Below are 20,920 nucleotides of genomic sequence, written 5' to 3'. Positions count from 1 at the left end.
AAATAAACTAGAAGTGATTAAGCTTAATGAGGAAGCCGAGATAGCCTGAAAGCTAGGCTTCTTGTGCCAGTTAGCCAAATTGCGAATGTAAAGGAAGAGTTCTTGAGGGATATTAAAACAGATCCTCCAGTGAACACATGGATGATAAAAAAGCAAAACAGCCTTATTGCTGATATGGAGAAAGTTTGAGTGGTGTGGATAGAAGATCAAACCAGCTGCAACGTTCCCTTAAGCCAAAGCCTAATCCTGAGCAAGGCCCTAACTCTGTTCAATTCGGTGCAGGCTGATAGAGGTGAGGAAGCTACAGAAGAAACGTTTGAAGCTAGCAGAGGTTGGTTCATGAGATTTAAGGAAAGAAGCCGTCTCCATACGTAAAAGTGCAAGGTGAAGAAGCAAGGGCTGATGGAGAAGCTGCAGCAAGTTACCCAGAAGGTCCAGAAGATCCAGCTAAGATAATTACAGTGGCTCAGTGCCTGGTTTCAGAGCTTCAAAGGACAGGCTGACTCTCTTGTCAGGGGCTAATGCAGCTGATAATGATAAGTTGAAGCCAGTGCTCATTTCCCGTTCCGGAAATCCTAGGGCCCTTAAGAATTATACTAAATCTTCCCTGCCTGTGCTCTATAAATGGAACAACAAAGCCTGGACGACAGCACATCTGTTTATGACATGGTTTACTGAATACTTTAAGCCCACTATTGAGACCTACTGCCTAGAAAAAACATTCCTTTGAAAATATTAACTGCTCATTGACAGTACACCTGGTCACCCAAGAGCTCTGATGGAGATATACAAAGAGATTAATGTTTTTCATGCTGCCAGCACAGCATCCATTCCGCAGCCCATGGGTCAAGTAGTAATTTTGGCTTTCAAGTGTTACTATTGAAGAACTATATTTTATAAGGCTAAGCTGCTATAGATAGTGATTCCTCTGATGGATCTGGGCAAAGTAGATTGAAAACCTCCTGGAAAGGATTCACCATTCTAGGGGCCATTGAGGACATTTGTGATTCATAGGAGGAGGTCAAAATTTCAACATTAACAGGAGTTTGGAACAAGTCGATTCCAACTTTCATGGATGACTTTGAGGCGTTCAAGGTTTCGTGGAGGAGATAACTGCGGATGTGGTGGAATTAGCAAGAGAACTAGAATTAGAAGTGGAGTCTGAAAATGTGACTGAATTGCTGCGATCTCATGGTAAAACGTGGATGGATGAGGAGTTGCTTCTTATGGATGAGCAAGGAAAGTGATCTCTTGAGATGGAATCTACTCCTGGTGAAGATGCTGTGAAGATTGTTGAAATGACAACAAAGGATTTAGAATATTACGTAAACTTAGTTAATAAAGCAGAGACAAGTTTTGAAAGAATCGACTTTAATTTCAAAAGAAGCTCTACTGTGGGTAAGATGCTGTCAAACAGCATTGCATGCTTATAGAGAAAGTGTTCATGAAAGGAAGAGTCAATTGATGAGGCAGACGTCACTGTTCTCTTATTTTAAGAAATTCCCACAGCCACCCCCCTTCAGCAGCCGCCACCCTGACCAGTCAGTAGCCATCAACATGGAGGCAAGACCCTCCACCAGCAAAAAGATTATAATTCTCTGAAGACTCGGATGGTGGTTAACTTTTTTTTAGCAACAAAGTATTTTAAAATTAAGGCATATACATAGTTTTTTTAGATATAATGCTATTTCACACTTAATAGACTACAGTATAGTGTAAACATAACTTTTATGTGCACTGGAAAATCAAAAAATTCATGTGACTCGCTTTATTATGACATTCGCCTTATGGTGGTGGTCTGGAGCTGAACCTGCAGTTATCTTTGAGTTATGCCTGCACGTTTCATTTTTCAGGTAGCTTTTTTTCTTAAGTATTTTAACATAATTGTAGATTTACTTAGTTATAAAAATTATGTGGAGATGCTGTACACTTTACCCAGGTCTCCCCCAAAGGTAGCATCTTGCAAAACTGTAATATGTACCTTATCACAACCTGGATATCGACATGATGTGGTCAGGATGCAGAACATTTCCGTCACCACAAGGATCGCGCACACTGACCTCTCAAGTATGTTATATAAATGTAATCATACAGTAGATAACCTTTTGCACTTGGCTCTATTCACTGAACAGAATTCTCTGGCGATTCATCCAGGTTGTTACATGTGTCAATAGTTCATTCCTTTCTGTTGCTGAGTAGTATTCCATGGTATTGGATGTGCCTCAGTTTACTTAACCATTCAACCGTTGAAGGGCATCTGGGTTGTTTTCAAGTTTCAGCTCTTAGAAAGCTGCTGTAAATATTTATTTTAGGTTTTTGTGTGACTGTCTTAATATTTCTCCTGGATAAACACTTAGAAGTACAGTTGCTGGGTTGCACTGTAGTTTCATGATTAGTTTAAGAAAATGCCAAACTGTTTTCCAGAGCAGCTGTACCATTTTATATTCCCACCAGGGCTGTACGAGTGATCCAGTTTCTCCACATCCTGGCCAGCATTTAGTGTGATAGCTATGCAGTGCTATCTCATTGTGGTTTTAGTTTATATTTCTCTGATGGCTGGTCATGTTGAGTCTCTTTTCAGGTGCTTATTTTTCCCTCTGGATATCCTCTTAGGTGAAATATCTCTTTGTCTTTTGTCTATTTTCTAACTGAATTTTTTTCTTTTCTTTCTTTTTCCTTTTTTTTACTATTCTGTTTTGAGTTCTAGATACTAGTCCTTTGTCAGACATGTAGTTTGCAAATATGTTTTTCTCAGTCTACAGCTTGACGTCTCATCTCTCAAAAGGGTCTTTTGCGCAGTAAAAGTCTTTAATTTTGGTGATGTCTGGGCTTGTTAATTTTTCTTTTTATGGATGGTACTTTTGGTGTCAAGTCTAAAAACAACTCACTTAGTTCTAGATCCAGAAGACTTTCTCTTACGATTTTTTTCTATAAGTTTATAGTTTTGTTTTACATTTTAGTCCAGGATCTATTTGAATTAAGTTTTGTATAAGGTGTGAGACTTAGGTGGTTGTTCATTTATTTGTCTATAAATGTCCAGTTGCTTGAGCAGAAATTATTGAAAAGGCTATCTTTTCCTCCACTGAATTGTGTTTTGCAGTTTTGTGTTTTTTTGCTGTTTGTGTGGAGTGGAATGGTTATTGTCTAAAAGTTTTCTGTCTTGTTAGGCTGCCACTTTTCTGGTTCTTTGGTAACAGAACAGGCTTTTGTTTTGTTGAGGGCTTTTATTGTCTGCATCTGTTGGCATTTCTGGGTTGCTGGCTTCTTCAGCTCCAAGTCTGGGATATAGGAGGCAAAGCAAAACCCAAGGAGCCACCATGGTGGTATAACTTGGGTTGCAAGGTCCCTAGCCAGTCTGCCTTCTCTCCATCTTTCAAAGTGTTCTTATGTTTACTTTACATATATGTCTGGAGTTCTAGTTGTACTTAGTGGGAGGGATAGGGAAAATATGTTTATTTCATCTTCCTGGAAGCAGTGTCCACATTTTCTTTTCTTAATTATAAAAAATTTGAACATTCAGGAAAGTAGAATTGGATAATAAACACCAACATGTCTATTTCCTAGATTTAAGAGTTGTAAATGTTTCCCCATGTCTTAATATATTTTTTATTGTTTTAAAATAAATTATAGACGTAATATTTACCTCTACATATTCAGTATTCATCTCTAAAAAATAAGATTTTAAACATAAAGACAATACTTTAATGATTTTTAGCAATATCCAAATACTATCTAATACCCAGTTCATATTCTGATTTCCCTAATTGTTCCCAAAATGTCTTACAGTTGTTTGGACAAAGTAAGACCTGATCAAGAGCATGAATTGTGTTCATATTATCTTCTAAGTATCCTTTAATCTTGAAAAGTTCCTTTCCTGCTTTTTTCTCCATGACACTGATTTGTTGAAGAAATAGTTCCAGTTGAACCCTGGAATGTCCCACTGTCAATAAGATTTATCTGGTGTTTCTTTTACTGTATCTCCTGTATTTTCTGTAAACTTGAAGTTAAAATCTAAAGGCTTTATTAGATTCAAGTTTGGCGAGAATATTTCACGGGTGATGTTATGTTGAACAGATTTTCTGAGGGACTCATATGCTTGAATCATTTATAACTTTTTTATGTGATAGAGAAGATGCCTTCTGCATCCTGTGATACATTCCTGGATGACATAGAAGATATTGTGTCACAAGACGATTCAAAGCCCCAAGATAGGCATTTTGCGAGAAAGCACGTTGTTCCAAAGGTGCGAAGGCGAAATACCCAAAAATATTTGCAAGATGAAAACAGTCCACCAAGTGATAGGTAAGCTTTTCTTTTCTTTTGAAATTATATTCAGTATCATACCAGGGGAGTGGCTGGCACTACTGTATATGATACACGTAATGTCTCTTTTAAAAAAACCTTTGAGGGGCTTCCCTGGTGGCGCAGTGGTTGAGAGCTCCTCCTGCCGATGTAGGGGACGCGGGTTCGTGCCCCGGTCTGGGAGGATCCCACATGCCACGGAGCAGCTGGCCCGTGAGCCATGGCCGCTGAGCCTGCGCGTCCGGAGCCTGTGCTCTGCAACGGGAGAGGCCACAGCAGTGAGAGGCCCGCGTACCACAAAAAAACAAAACAAAACAAAACAAAAACAACTTTGAAATTTTGAGAGGAAATGTGTAGTGTTTTTTTGTTTTGTTTTGTTTTTTGAATGGTTTTAAATTTAGCAAAGTCATTGACTAAAGAAGAAAAAGATGTCAAATTGCAAGTTTCTTAAAGGCAGGGCCTAGGGCAGTATTTGGCACAAAGATAGCTCCCCCCCTGCACCCTCCCCTGGCTGGATGTCTTTGCTGTTACAGTAGTTGGTGTGTAATTGTTACTCCCACATTAAAAATTTTATTGAATTTGTGATTCTTATGAGATAGTGGTGGTTTGGGCATTTGGTTTTTCTTAGCAAATTTACAAATACTTGTGGATCATCTAAAGGCATTGGGCACAAATTATTGTGCTGTTTACACTGTTATATTAGGTCTCTAGTGAAATTCTAATACAACGTAGCCAGAAAGGAATATGCAGTTACATAGTTTTAATATGCTTATATTTGTTTACCTAGTAAATTGTTGAGAGTTTTAATACACTTGATTATTTTGTTTGGAACAGATTCATAAGATGTGTGAATTTAAAATTTGCTTATATTTTAATGAATGAAGTTTGTTAAGTTTGTCCTAAACATGTCGTTAAGGTAATGTCTATTTAATTATTAATTATTAGGGCAATCCAAGTTGAAAGTCCTTTTATTTCCTTTGTAAAAATATTACATTTTTCAGAACTGTATTTTTATATATGGAATGCTTTGAATAGTGCTGTAGAGTGACAGATTTTCATTTTGATTCAGTTATTTATATCTGTAAGTTATAAAATAAAGATTGTAACTAGTATATAGTAGTCTTTAGATGTATTTAACTTTATTTGCCATTGCTGCTAGAACCATTTTCTGTGCTATTGTTATTTGTTTGTACCTTTCCAGTAGTTGAACTTAGTGGTAATATTTAGTAGTATTGAATTTAAAATACAACTCAGAGAAAAGATATTTTTTGTACAGAGTCTTAACTTAGAATCCTGTGCTGTTATTTTATCTTGTATTTAGATTTTTGGTGTAACAGCAGATTATGTATTAAGTTGGTGCATTTAATCAATAGCCTGTGAATGGATTGCAGTGAGTGAGTATTTTTGCATAATGGGCCCAGAAATTACCTAGTGCTTTTTATTTAAAAAATCCCTTAATGAGACTTTTTTTTTTAATTCATTAACAGCACTATTCCAGGCATACAGAAAATTTGGATACGGACTTGGGGTTGTTCTCATAATAATTCAGATGGAGAATATATGGCTGGACAACTAGCTGCTTATGGATATAAAATTACAGGTAATGAGATCTGTAATGTATTTTATTGATTAAATTTTTCAGAGATAAGTTTTTTAGAGATATCTTTTCTAACTTCAGCAACTAAAGGACATTTTAGCATAATTTGATGATTTTAAGGGAAAACAAAACGATACCTAATATATGTTGTCTAGATAACTACAGTTGACCCTTGAACAACACAGCTTTGAGCTGTGTGGGTCCACTTATCCGGGGACCTTTTTCAATACATACACTGTTATGTTTACAGTCCGTGGTTGGTTGAATCCTAGGATGTGGAACCCTCGGATATGGAGGGCTGGCTATGGCACTTGAGGATATGCGGATTTTGGTCTCTGCCGCAGGTCCTGGAACCAATCCCCTGAACATACTTAGGGATGACTCTGTGTGTGTGTGTGTGTGTATAATATTAAAAAAAAAATTTATTTTGAAATAAGTTTGGACTTTCAGGAAAGTAGTAAAATTGAGAGTTTGTATATGTCCTTTATCCAGGGTCCCCTAATCTTAATATCTAACATAATTGTAGAATAATTAATAAATTGGGAAATTAGTGTTAGCACAATACTATTATCTAAACTACAAATCTTGTTTGAATTTTGTCAGGTTTCCTATTTACATCCTTTTTATGTTCCAGGATCCAATCTAGGATCTCACCTTATGTTTATTTGTAATGTCTCCTTAGTCTCCTCCAATCTGTGACAGTTGCTCAGTTTTTTCTCATCTTTTATGACTTTGACACTTCTGAAAGAAAATCGATTATTTTGTAGAATGTCCCTCACCTTGGGTTTGTCTGATAGAGTAAGGTAATTATGATTACCTTAGATTAGAGTAAGGTAATTATGCATTTTCGGCAAGAAGAGCACAGAAGTGATATTGTATCCTTCTCAGTGCATCACATCGGGCAGGGGGCTTCATGATGTTAGTACACCACCCCTTGTCTGTCAGATTTCTCCACAGTAAAGTTGCTGTTTTTCTCATTGTCACTAGTAAATACGCGGTGCCTCCTCAACCTCTTGCCTAGTAATTTCAGTATTCGATGATTTTAGCATCTGTTGGTGGATCTTGTCTGCAAGTTATTACTGTGATATTTGCCTAGTGGTGATTTTCTATTTTCTTCTTTTCTTCCACATTTATTAATCAGAGTCTTCTGTAAGGAAGGGCTGTCCTTTCCTCCCCATTTTATTTGTTGATATCAGTATGAACTCATGGATATTTATTTTATTCTATAGGTTATAGTTCAGAGCTATCATTATTTATTTATTTTTATTTATTTATTTATTTATTTATTTTTTTTTTGCGATACGCGGACCTCTCACCGTTGTGGCCTCTTCTGTTGCGGAGCACAGGCTCCGGACGCACAGGCTCAGCGGCCATGGCTCACGGGCCCAGCTGCTCCACGGCATGTGGGATCTTCCCGGACCGGGGCATGAACCCATGTCCCCTGCATCGGCAGGCGGACTCTCACCCACTACGCCGGCAGGGAAGCCCTATTTATTTTGTTTCTTGTATTGTTCCAACTTTGGCCATAGGACCTTGTTTAGACTGGCTCTTGTGTCCTTCAAACATGCCCCCATTCCTTTTTGAGCACTTCCTTATTTTCTGGCACCACAAGATATTCTAGTGTTGTATTTTCCCTTCCCCAGCCTTGGAAGCAACCACTTTTCCAAGGAATCCTGACCCCTTTCATTAGGAGAATAGTGTGTAGAACCAGACCAGAGATCTGGGCACTAGTTGTGCTTATTGCTACTGTGAAGTATCAGTGCTTCGAGGTTCTCTCAGTGGACAGAGTTAGGGAATATATATGTATATGAACTGGCACATCCATCTATATCTGTTTCTGTTGTATGTACAATAAATGGGAACATAATTCGAATGCTTTGTGAGAGGCAGTGAATGGCCCAATGCTTTATATGTGTTATCATGCTTAGTCCTTGTGACAAAAGGACATATTAGCATCCATTCATATAGGTGAGAATGGAGAGGTTGTTTCTTACTTTAAATCACATGGGCGGTAAAGTCTGTTGCTCCAAAACATTGCTCTTGACCACTAGTCTGTATCACATAGCACATTGCCTTTGCATGTGTAGTTGGCCTGTCCTAGCTTCAAAATGGATGTGAGGAGAAGGGCAGATTGGAAAGTTATTCCTTTCATAGCATTGTTTCCTTCAATAAGTAAGTAATTGTATGTCATTAACTCTGTTTTTGATAACTCATTCTTTTTTTAAAAAATTTATTTTTATTTATTTATTTTGGGTTGCGTTGGGGTGTTGTTGCTGCGCTCGGGCTTTCTCTAGTTGAGGTGAGCAGGGGCTGCTCTTCCTTGTGGTGCGCAGGTTTCTTATTTCGGTGGCTTCTTTTGTTGTGGAGCATGGGCTCTAGGCACGCGGGCTTCAGTAGTTGTGGCACGCAGGCTCAGTAGTTGTGGTTCATGGGCTCTAGAGCACCGGCTCAGTAGTTGTGGCGCACGGGCTTAGTTGCTCCATGGCATGTGGGATCTTCCTGGACCAGGGCTCGAACCCGTGTCCCATGCATTGACAGGCGGATTCTTAACCACTGCACCACCAGGGAAGTCCTGATAACTCATTCTTTAGACAGCAAAATCAGTCTTAAAACAGGTAAAAACACTCAATCTGCTTTTAGAATTACTTCTCTGTGTTCATTAGTAATTTTTGTATAATTTAGCCTGTACTTACCTTAATACATTCTGATGGTACAGTTTGAAAATTAAGAAAATAGCCTTTAAGATAACTTCCTAAATATTAAAAAAATTCAGAGCTTGACTTATCCTAGGTGATATTTAATATCTAACACATGTTAATTCATTTTAGCCTATTAACAGGTTTTTAGTATTATAACAGTACTCTTCTATGTAAAATAAGTCTTGATGTGTTTATACAAGAATATTAAACTTTGTTATGCAAACCTAATTTTCATTTCTTATTTGGGAATAGTAAAAAGGGGAATTGGTTCCTTAATCACTTGAATGTGAAATTTATTTTTCTTGTTACTGTAGTTTATTTCTTTTATATGCCTGTATTACTTATATGTATTTGTATTAATTTTACATACTGTGATTTTACCCACTTCAGAAATTTAGCAGTTTTAATTCTAGTCTGGCTTGCATGCAGTAGACTGTAGGACCACTTTCTTACTTGTCTAGATGCCATAGGCCCAGAAAATATAAACATTAGCTTCCTTAAAATATTTAATAAGGAAATCTCTACAGGTCTTTCATTTAGGTTAGATATATGAATGATTTCTGGATACCTATGCCAGTGGTCTCTTTTGTTATTGTGGAATAATGGGAATTTATAAAAATTATTATTGCTTAATAGTTTATAATATTTCATTAATCACATGTAGACCAAAAATATTTTTGTTTAACTCTGTAATTGATAAGAATGAGGTATATAATAGATTATGTATAATGTACACAGAAGTTACTGAAAACAGTATACAGAGAAATTCAGAAATCTCAGTTACCAATGGTAGATATTTTTACTATTTGGGGAAGAAAGAGAGATTAGATATATACTTGAAATTGCTACTTTTCTAACTGTGTGAATCTAGGAATATAATTACTCCATAGTAAGACCTCACAGAGACTTAGAGAAGTAAATGCTTGTTCGTTGCCTCTTTCAAATCCTTTTTATTTTGAGGAAAAGGGTGGTTTATAACTTATAATGCCTGCTTGCTTCTCATTTCAAAGAATGAAACCTGCTGAGGAAAAATGATGTCATTCTCTAAAACTCAGATACCTGTTTGCATGATAGAATTAAATTAGTATTATGGAAAGCAGTTAAACTGTCCTGGTAGGTACAGTGGCTTTTTACAGAAGTATGATTTGAACACAAACATTTCATGAGTGTGTTCTTCAAGTGAGCAATTTTTATAGACTAACCCCCTCCCCCACAAATAATGCTGCTTTGGTTATTGTTTTTGGATTATTTCTTTTGGAATGTTGGTCAATTATTTTCATTGTCCTCATTGGTGGCGATCTTTATATCTTGAGAATATATTTAGTGTTTGAATGGTCACAGGTCGTTTGAGGCCAAATCTGATGAACAAGTATTGTGGTATGATACTCATATGTTGGGACTCTTCATTACTGTGACATAAAATAGGATACATGCTGATTTTTCTGATCTCTACATTCTAGTTTTCTTTTTCTTCTTTAAATAGAGCATGGGAACATTTAGTTTTTTTTTTTTTATCTCGTCTTTTCATCTCAACAAGAATCTCCTCTTGTGATAGGAAGCATAAAACTGTGTTTCAACCATCTGCCTACTAAGTGGCACTAGTTTTGATTCTGTACTAAATTGTGTGTTATCCATACAAATTAAGTAGTGTTAATTTTGTTCTTGTTTAAATCCTGAGCATTGTTTTCCTTATGTTTGAGAGTGAACTTGCATGGTTCGTTAGATTCTTTACCTTTTACAGAGATAAAGAGAAAAATCTAGTTCACTCTTGTGAATTCTAAAATACTTTGGCTCCAGGTCCTGACTTTTTTAACTTGATATTATGTCAAAGTGAATGCCCAGTCATAGTTAATAACTTGCATGATAATCACATTATTTTGATAAAAGTTTTAAGCTCAATTTTCTCACTGGTAGATGCGGGAAAACTTCATCTTTTTTAATCGTTTTTCTCTGGGAACTTTCGATCATTTTTCATCCTGTTCCACTTTTGGCCTGACCTTTTCAGGTCACTTAAACTTCTTGTTTGCATTTCTTGTAGCATGTAAGTGGTAGTACTTCAACTCACATTAGTTGCAGTAATTTTTGTGAATAAATGCACTGGAGTGCTCAGCTGTATTAAGATGACCAGTCTTTTCAAAATTGCTGGCATTCTGATACTGAACAACTTAAAAATATTTTTTAGTTTTAATATTTTAGAATTTTTTTTTCCTAGGACTTACTAATATTTTATATGGTCAGTGTTTAATTCAACACATCCACATATTTGTCCCTGTCTTTACTCTTCATTCCATCTTGCACCTCAGACCTTTATCTGGAATCTTTCTGCCTAAAGTACACCCTTCAAAATATTTTAGAATTTTTATGAGTGACAAATTTACAGAGACTAACGGATTTTCATAAACTTCACTTTTGCTTAATGATTCATATTGCCCTTTGAGATTTTGTAAAAGTTATTTTTGATAATTCATTTAGAAATAGCCTGTGTTTAAACTTTATTTTATTTTTTAAGAAAATGGAAAGATGAGTAATTACCATGAAAGCTTCACTTAAAAATCTATGTTTTTGCATTGTTGTCCCTGATTTTGAGGAAAAAACCTTTTTTTCAGATGTTGACACTGGAACATGTAAAATAATGTTGGCTCTTTTTTTGGCTGTTAAAATTCTAGTTGGTTTGGATTAAAGACGATGTATTTTTAGCTCTTGGACAGTAGATGGCAGTATTACATTACATGATAACTGCATCTATGCCATTAATATGAAAAGTGAATTTTGTGTTACAAATAGTCTTCTAATAAAATTATTAGAAGTCATTAAATTAGTTAACACTTTATTTTATTCTGATTCATTGCTCTTTAAACTTTTTAGTAGTACTTATACAAGAGTCAGACAAATTGACCTTTTCAGAGGCAGCATGACCCGGCTCAGATACCCGCCCACCACACGTATGTTGGAGACCGCGTGTGAAATGATTCGCTCATTGCTTGCTGCTTGACATCGTCGTTGCTCTGTCGCCCTGACTGTGCTTGTTGTAGAATGCGGTCATTGTCCTTTTGCTCAGAAGAGCATATGCTAAAGTGGGAGTTTTTGAATCTGAGGACAAACATTTGATACCTTTACCATTACATTGCTTTCACACTTAACTAAAAACTAACCTTCACATAAGGTGCATCTTGAGTAATCCCCAAATCTATGAACATATATTAAGGTTAAAGAGGTTTCATATTAAAGGAGAATGGAGTAAATTACAGCACTTTAAAATTTCCCACTCATTCCCACTTTACCAGCATCAAACACATGTTTGATGGTTAATTCAGGATGATTTGAATGTCCAGGCGTCTGCAGAGACTTTCCTTTTGGATATTCCTTCATTGTAGCTTGGTGCTTCTCAAATTTAACAGTTTCTAAGAATTCTTGTACTGTGTTATGTACACAAATTCGTGTATGTCATATATATGGGTGATTTAAGGGCTTTTTGCATATGCGTGTGTGTTGTGACTATACCTCTGATCACCTAATCTGATCATTAGCTGTAACTGCTTGTACAGCTGTATCTCCACTTGCACTGCCGCCATTCAGCTTACTTCCTCTGCTTAGAGACGGAGAGGGTGGTACCTCAGCTACTTCCTGTCTTAGGGTAATTTATCTTCTTTTTACATGTTCTCTCCCATGGTGTGTGAGTTCCTTCTGTCTTAATCATCTTTACCTTTGGCATCTCAGAGACACTGTTGCTTAGTGATGAAGAGCAGACTGTAGCCAGCTGTTAATATTGAGCCAGGCTGTAAAGCCAGCTACTGCCATGTATTAGCTTTATGGTTTTGGGCAAATGACAACACCTCTGTGCTTCAGTATCCTTATTTATTTAATGAAGATGACTACAGCAGTCCTTTCTAAAGATTAAATATTACTATGTACAAACGTGTTCCATGTGTGTCTGGTATTACCATCTTCATCATCAAACTCAGTACCTGTCGCACGATAGGAATTCAGGTGTTTTTTGCATGTGCATTAGTGAACAAGTAAAAACAATATTTTGACTATAATGTATTGAAGTAGTTTTATTCTCTCTTTATAGAAGAATACAAGTTAAAGTATACTCTAAAGTTTAAATAAATGTGGCGTGTGGTATGTGTGTGAGTCCCTTGAATTTTTCAGTAGAATCCTATTTAGTGGCTGTCAAGTCCAGTCTTCATGGTCCTGACATGTCTCAGATAAGATCCTCGTACTATCACTTTACCTGACATGGACGCTACAAATTATATTGAATCAGAAATCTAATTTAATCCATTCTTATTAAATTGGAAGCAGTAATTGCTTTCAATTTAATGGGATTGAATTCAGTATTAGAAATTTTGATGTTCCTTCAAACATAATAAAATTCTGTTACATATATATTTCCATGTATTTGTGTGTATGCCTGTGCATTTGCAGAGAGAGAAGTGATCTTGGAGCGTTGCTTGTATTCAGTGAGTTATTTGTAGTGATTGGTAAGGGGGCATAGTACAGGGTGGCAACGAGAGTGGCACTTCCTCCTTCTTTTTTCCCTTTCTGCCCAGGGAGAAAAGCAGAGAGAATTAAAACTAAGGGCTTTTTCAAAGTGGGATTTTCATCCATTCGGAAATAGGGGAGGGAAATCAAGAGTCTCTAGAGAAGATCCAGAATGTTGTTTACTCTTGAGGGGGGCGCATCCAGCGCTCCCAGTGATGAAAAAAGAGCTGTGGGGTGAAAGGGAATCCTTTAAAAATGTATGCTTAGCATGTTCATATTCAGTCTTTCCCACTGAATCATTTTTAGAAATGGCTAGGTTTACCAATTTTTATGTCTTATACTGTGCTTTTTCTTGAATATGTTATGAACAAGAGGTGAGGCTAATTAATGAACATTTCTGAGTTAATGTCTAATTATTGCATTTGATCGTGGAGTTCTGTTTCACAGAAGATGTAGTACTTCTGGCCCATCCCTCTGGCTTGCTCTTTGCTTTTACTCTTTCAGTGTTTTCAGTAACCATTTTAGCTACCATCTATCTTATCAGCTGTTGTCTTCTTTCTTTCTTTTTAATTGAGTGGCAGTGTGCAGTAATTTAGGATGGGTTCATTACATATTAACTGATTTTGAAGTCTGCTCCATGAAAAACTACTTGATGACTGCACTTTGAGTAAAATCCATAGTAACAGATAAAGATCATTGAGAATATTTTCTTTTTTCCATGTGAGAGCTGAGTTATTAGCTAGCTTACAAAAATAAGGGAGCTGTGAGGGTGTTCTAGAATAACTATGTTATGGTCTCATAAAAACTATTCAGGAAATCAGTGAGAGAGGTAGAAGTAGAAGACATTGAAAATGCTATACAGACACCTAAATAGGAGATCAAATTAAGGCAAAGAAGCTTTAGGGAGAATATTTGAAGCTTATCATTTCCATCTCATTTGTAGCAGCTTTTTATCTGTGTCTTAGGTAAGTTGCAAATTGCGTGCAAGCCATAAACAAGGGCTGTTTTTTTCCTGAGGAAAAAAATGAGAGAAGGCTTTGCAGTTTTCAGTGAAGGCTTTTTCTTTTAGCATAGGGGTAGGAAGAATACTGTATTAGATGAAGAGTTTTTGTGTTCGTGAAATGTAAACAACTGTGAGAGTGTAGTCAGTGTTTGTATGTTCTTCATGTAGTAATTTAAACATAAATATCTTTTCCTTGCAAGTATATACAAAAAACATTATACAAATAAAATTTTGTAAAATCTTATTGAAGAATTAATGTTGAAATTTAAAACTAACAATTTCAAGATACTGATGATTCAACCATTCTTAACTGAGGGATATTTGAGTCAGGCATTAACATTTTCTGAGCCTCAGTTTTCTTTGAAATGAAATGGTGCTCTGCCAACCTCATGAAAATGAAATGAAAACATATAAACATGAGGTAACGTTTTAGTTTTTGAAAATATTTATGTTTTAAAATGAGTAACATTTATTACACCTTAATGTTATTAAATTGTAAACTGATGTTTTTTTAATTTCTTGCTTTGCTCTCTCATCACATTTAAAGATATTTTTGTACAATTTAGAAGCTCATTTCCTAAATGTACCAAAAGGTGGCACTGTTTACGTATATATAATATTTTGCTTTTTGATGAAAAATGTGTTGCATGTTTTATCTGCAAATGTATTATTAAATTGAGGTTATATTTTTTAATGTTTAATTTTCTGTTTTGTAAATGGATTTTTAATTCATGTAAGGTTTAGTAGGACCAGGTTACATTTTTTTTGGAAATGGTTTGGAAATTCAGATATTTAACAATCATCGTGTAGACATAGACTCCTGTATAATCCAATATAATTAATGGTAAAACCTTGTATTAATGTGACAGCTAATGTTTCATGGAAAACATAGTTGCTTTTGTATAGCAAAACCCATTAATTTTTTTAAGCCTCTAAAAACTATCCAGTGATTAAAACATAACAGCCATAAATAAATGATTTGTGTGGCTTTTAGGTCATACCACATAGGTTTATCCATTCTGGAATGTTACTTTATGGTAAAAGTACCTTTGAAAATTTAGAAAAATCTTTCATTGCTTGAATTTCCTACCGGCAGTAGTGAGATGAAAGGAGAATCTAGGTTCTATGAATAGCTTCTCTAGGTGAAGAATGCAAAAATTAGATAATACGAATTTGACTTGAAGTGAGGATGATTTATATAAAGGATGTGGTGCATACATTTCCCATACAGTTAGGTGAAAACCTCCCTGATTGTTTATTCATGGAGCATATTACATCCAACGTAGTTTATGACCCCAGAAGATAATACAATTAGTATATTTTTATGTCCAATAAAAGCTATCTGTAGTTGTTTTTTAATATAAACAGAATTTGTCAGTGATTTTTACTGGATGTAGAACAGCACAAGATGCTTCTGTTACTAATATAAAATGCTTGACTCTTGTTTTGGGTGTAAGATTAAAAAAATCTGAGATAATTTCAGGTGTGCTTCCACTGTTTCCTTTATTTAAAAGCAGAAAATGTTTGAAGTCAACATAACTTGTACATTTCAGTTTTTGTTATTTTTTTCTGAAGTATCCTTTTTAAGGTACTAATCCTTAGAAATAAAGAGTTAACGTCTTCCTCCATTAAAAACTCATCCTTATAACTCTGAAGTGACTGTCTCAGTTACTAAATGTATGTAGTTTGGGGGAAGTGAAGACACAATTGGCAGTTAGAGGGGTTCTTTTACGTTCATGAGAGTGTATGTGCTTATATTTAAATGTTCACTCTTACTGCTGCTTTTGTTGATGCTAGTAATAATAATACATATGTGGTTTGTCTGAATTGTTTAAAAATGCATAATTAAAGGAGGATTTGATTATTCAGCACCTGTTTCAGTAGCTAAAGACTATCACTTAGACATTTTCTTCCAATATTTGACAATTGTTCTGTGAGCTATGAATAGTATGAAAAATTGAAGCAAAGCATTGTGACACTACAGTACTTCAGAGCCCATACTCTTAGGATATTCTTATTGTAGAGATTAATGAAGTGTTTTAATCATTTAGCAAGAAACAGATCTGTTTTTTAACCTAGGCTTTTTCTAGATGTAAAATTCTAGGGATTTGGTAAATAACAAAGATTATTTTCCTAAATGACTTTGTGTTTAGGGATTTTTGTAAGGAAATTAGAAAGTGCAAAAATGCACTCAGAATAACTTTTTTAAAAAGCATGAAACTGAGAAAGACAGCTAAGTGCCCCCAAAATGCTTTCAACAGGTCCCCACCCCCTGCTCCTCCCCAGGCTCCCCATAATGGCAAATGTGCTTCTCAGGGTAGGACCTGAAGTAGTAAAATGTGATATTATACAAGCAATATTATTTTCCTAAAATACTTAGGATTAAAAAAAATCCAATCAATCAGCATTATATATTCGTATAAAAGAAGATCTATCATGCAGATTTTGTCTGGCTCCTTTAGACGCCTTATAATAATGTGCTAATTTATGCTGGTGATCTTACCTTATGACCCTTCTGTGTGGCCTAGATATGTTAATATGTTATACCTTTTAAATTTTAGTCATCTGTGTTGGTTGAATATGCTTGTTAGTCCACAGTACCACTCACCAGTCTATGTCAAGGACTGGAAAAGTACAAGAAAAATTTATCTCAGAATCAGTTTCTTTAAGCATGCATTAGTAATGGAGGAAATTACAAAATAGACATAATTTATTTTTATTCTTTCTATAAAAAGTATACTTGGAGAGATTTTTTTTCCTTCTGATATTTAGCCCTTTATCTGAAAGTGTAATGTCCCTTTAGCTTTGCCTTGAAATTGTTGTCCCCCATTTTTGGTTCTCATCTTGATCTAAAAGACACTGATCAACTCAAATGCTTGAAAAACGTGGGGTAATTTTTAAATTAGCATACTTGGCATAACTGAGTAAGTATTTCTCAAACCTCTCTGAGCCTGTGATTCCTTGTCTGTAAAATGGGTTACAGGGTTGTTGTGAAAATTAATAAATGGTTGATAAATGTTAGCTATTATTATATTAAGTATTAATAAAGAAAAGTCACCATTATGTATGTTTTAAATTTGAGTCTCTGAAATGAATGGTAACTTAATGAAATTTAATTTAAATATGTTTTATTTATTTTAATCTATTTAAATGTCTTTTAGTTTTATGTATTTCTCTCTTGCACATCTTTTTCTTGATGGTGACTGTTAATTAGGAAATGAGGATGGGATATTGAAGTAATGTATAATAGATGGCTTCCGGTGGGGGGAACCAGTGAGGCAGAATGGAGTGATTTCATAGAAGGAATAAGGGATTAGAAGTTGGAAGATTGGAGGTCTTGCTTTAAAGGTGACATGGATTGCTAGTGAACTTACTTATCTCTGTTTTGGCTTCTTTTCTCCTTTTTTAAAAAAATGTATTTTATATTGGACTAGAGTTGATTTACAATATTGTGTTAGTTTCAGATGTACAGCAAAGTGATTCCGTTATACATAAATCTTTTTTTGACTCTTTAATTCTTGCCTGTGAAATAACCCATTTGACTGTTGCAGAAATATGAGGGTTGGGTGGGCAGGTCATGCTTTTTCACCTTTCTCTCACTCTGAAAGAGGTACAGCATCAGGTTAAGAAATATCAGGTGTGAAATCCTTCTCCAACATTTCTCATTCCATTCCTCCTTATCCCATCTCCCCCAGCACACCTCCAAAGCAGGCTTTTCCTTAACATACTATTACGACCAAGATTATCTTTATCTCTGCTTGTAGCGCTCATTAGACTCTACTGGAATTATTTGTTTACATAACTTTCTCTCCTGTAAGACTGAACTTGAGTACAGAGAGAGCCCTTTTTTCTTGTATTCTTAGTACCTATTGCCATATTTGGCCTGTAATAAGCACTTGGTTCGTGTTCATTGAATGAATTTATATCAATGTTCATGTCATTCATGAGAAACAGGTAAAATTTACTGAGTGATTCCATGGAGTACAGAGGCGGTTTCTCATTTGTGTTGCCTTTACTATTAGGTGTAAACCACCGATGATTTCTTACCACCTGAAAGAATTAAATTTAGCATTTTTCTAGGTCAAGTAGTCTTTTATAAATTTTTGAGACCCTTTTATGAGCCTGACCATAGTAAGTGGCCTTGTCGGTGCTTTACAAATGTTGTGATTCGTGGGCACCTTAAGTATAGATTTCCTGCTTAAAGTGACTGAACAGAATAGGCACATTGTTCTTTGTTAGTTTCCTCAATTGGTTCTTGTAATTTTCCTGTTTCTACTGGTGATACCTTAAGGCATCTGGCCTGTGTTGAGTATTTCTTCCTGACTCATCATTCCTTCTGCCACCTGCCAAAGAAATGCTTTTACTTTGGTCAAGAACGTTTGGAGTGAGTTAGATTTCATTATGGGGTAGGTCATGGACCCCCTGATAAGTCTAAGCGTGTCATACTAATTAGCATTGACTGGCTGCCACTAGAATGCTTAATTCTGGTGTTCTGCCTTTTAAACCTACAGGTGTTATGGAGGATGGAAAAATCCTTTATCTGAATATGAAACTAGGAACCAAATTTGAAGACTTTTCCCCCACTCCCAGTATGATTTTATTTTGTGTGAATTTCCAGCAGACCGTATTATATTTACTTTTACATAATCTTTCAGGATTGTTAGAATTTTTTCCTTAGGTATATTTAAGTCACCGCTTTTTAAGATAATTTAGAAAAGACGAATTGAGGGTTGGCAATTAGAAAGGAAGAAAAATGGCTCATAGATCGTATGTAGAGGTTTTAACCTTTCATCCTGGAAGAGAGGGATACTTTGGGGCACTAGTGCTTATCATCTTGTATCTGAGAGCTGGGAGGCAGCTGAGATCTGTGCTGGAAGGCCCCTGGGGCCCCCCCAAAATAGGAATCCTTTGCAGTAAGAAAGGAATCTATTGGACTTACAAATGTTTGGACACATTCTTAGAATGCATTTTATCTGCTGCAAGCCAAAAGAAGTTTACTCACATTTGAATGAAACTGTAGAAGGTGCAGTGTCTTTATTAGACTGTAGTAAATTTTACAGATATTGATAGGGGCTTCCATGGGTTCTTTTTCTACCTTTGGTCTCCCGGTTCTATCTTCCAATTAGATCTTAGATTCCCTCAAATATATTCTCCTGCTACGGAAATCTTTAGAACTATTAGCCCCTTGATTGGGGAGGCACTACTTTCCACCTATATGTCTCGAAAGGGAAACGTAATAAATGTCTAGAAAGAGTTGTGTTGAGCTTAAAGAATAAGTACTAAAGGTGGGAGAAAGAAGGAGAAAAACTCCACGTTAAAGCAGCATCTGTTGAGTTAGACTCTGTGCAAAGCTGACCAACTTACCTTGTGATCTTAGCCAAGCCATTTAATCCTTCAGTTTACTTATATCTCAAATGAGTGAGGTGAACTCCAGTGCTCTCTGGTTCTTTATAAATTCATTCATTCATTAGATACTCATCGTGTGCCTGTGGTGCTGTGTATTCATCAGTGAACAAGGCAGATACGGGCTCATCCTTGTAAGAAGACTTGTTTCCCCTGTCTCTGCTGACCTTTTTCCCGTTCTTCCCTTATCTAGTAATTGGATGGATAATGAGTAAATGAAGCAGTTTGAAATGATTAATTACAAATTTGGGGACCCTGTCTGCTTATTTATGTACAAAATGGATCAGTATTTTTTTGGGAAAAAAGAACAACTTGTAAAGACGATAGTTATATATATACGTTAAAAAGGTTATTAAAATGAAGAAGTGAGTTATCTGTTAGTGGAAATAATTGGGTGACTTAGGAGTGAGAGAAGTGAAAGAGAATGATCTTGTTTAAGTTTAGGTGTGCCAGGAATAAATGGAAAAGATTTATCCCTGACGTTGGAAAGTAATTTAAAAAAACGTATTTGAGCTTTTTGGGTGTAGTTACACTGTTGTATATGTTGAAGGTCAGATGTAATTTTTTTGGGCGGCGGGGGTGGGGGGAATCTCTTTGGTTTGAGTCAGCTCTAGTGTCTTGAGCTTTATGCCTTTAGTCTGGAGAACTGAAATTTATTATCTCACAGAAGGGGAAAATAATTTGAATAGAGTTAATTGAAATGAAAGGAGTAAATTTTTTTTAAGATTTAATCTTATTTATTTCTGGCTGCATTGGGTCTTCGTTGCTGCACATGGGCTTTCTCTAGTTGTGGCGAGCAGGGGCTACTCTTCATAGTGGTGCGTGGGCTTCTCATTGCAGTGGCTTCTCTTGTTGCGGAGCACGGGCTCCAGGTGCGCGGGCTTCAGTAATTGTGGCACGTGGGCTCAGTAGTTGTGGCTCGCGGGCTCTAGAGTGCAGGCTCAGTAGTTGTGGCCACAGGCTTAGTTGCTTCACGTCATATGGGATCTTCCGGGACCAGGGCTCGAACCCGTGTCCCTTGCATTGGCAGGCGGATTCTTAACCACTGTGCCACCAGGGATGTCTCGAAAGGAGTGAATTTCTACTTAATTAAGAAATACACTGAGACATCCAAAATGAAGAAAACTCCCATATTTGGCTTCTGGATCTAAAATGATACTCTAGTCTGTATAGGTTGGTTCAAGAGCATTTAACTCTGTTGGACGCAGCCAGGTTAGCTTTGTGGAATTTTAAACTCTGACTTTTCCCTAGATACTGACGAAAGCAACTAATTTATTGGTTATTAGGGAGCGAGGGTAAGTTCAATTTTCTCCAGACTTACGACAAATAGAGGTTGGTTCTAGCATATCTAATGCTTCAGTTTCAAGGCTACCTCTATTTGAGAGCTGTTTTGTGGAGATAACCTCGTAACACATACATTTTAATGAGTAC

General features: G+C 36.1%; 1 protein-coding gene across 10 annotated transcripts in view; it reads left to right on the top strand.

The window, feature by feature from the left end:
* Window positions 1-20,920, top strand: part of CDKAL1 (CDK5 regulatory subunit associated protein 1 like 1) — a 651,341-nt gene that overhangs the window by 8,636 nt on the left and 621,785 nt on the right. For 6 of the 10 annotated variants that reach the window (XM_030881291.2, XM_030881294.2, XM_060308401.2 and 3 more), the window contains 2 exons: window positions 4,128-4,302; window positions 5,790-5,902. In XM_030881291.2, coding sequence (XP_030737151.1) covers window positions 4,128-4,302; window positions 5,790-5,902 — 288 coding nt within the window. Of the gene's footprint in view, window positions 1-4,127; window positions 4,303-5,789; window positions 5,903-20,920 lie in introns of those variants that run through there. The other 4 variants (XM_060308404.1, XM_030881295.3, XM_070046775.1 and 1 more) reach the window with 3 other exon arrangements.

Source organism: Globicephala melas, chromosome 11, assembly GCF_963455315.2.
Source record: "Globicephala melas chromosome 11, mGloMel1.2, whole genome shotgun sequence".
NCBI lineage: Eukaryota > Metazoa > Chordata > Mammalia > Artiodactyla > Delphinidae > Globicephala > Globicephala melas.
This window is presented reverse-complemented; position numbering and strand designations above follow the sequence as displayed.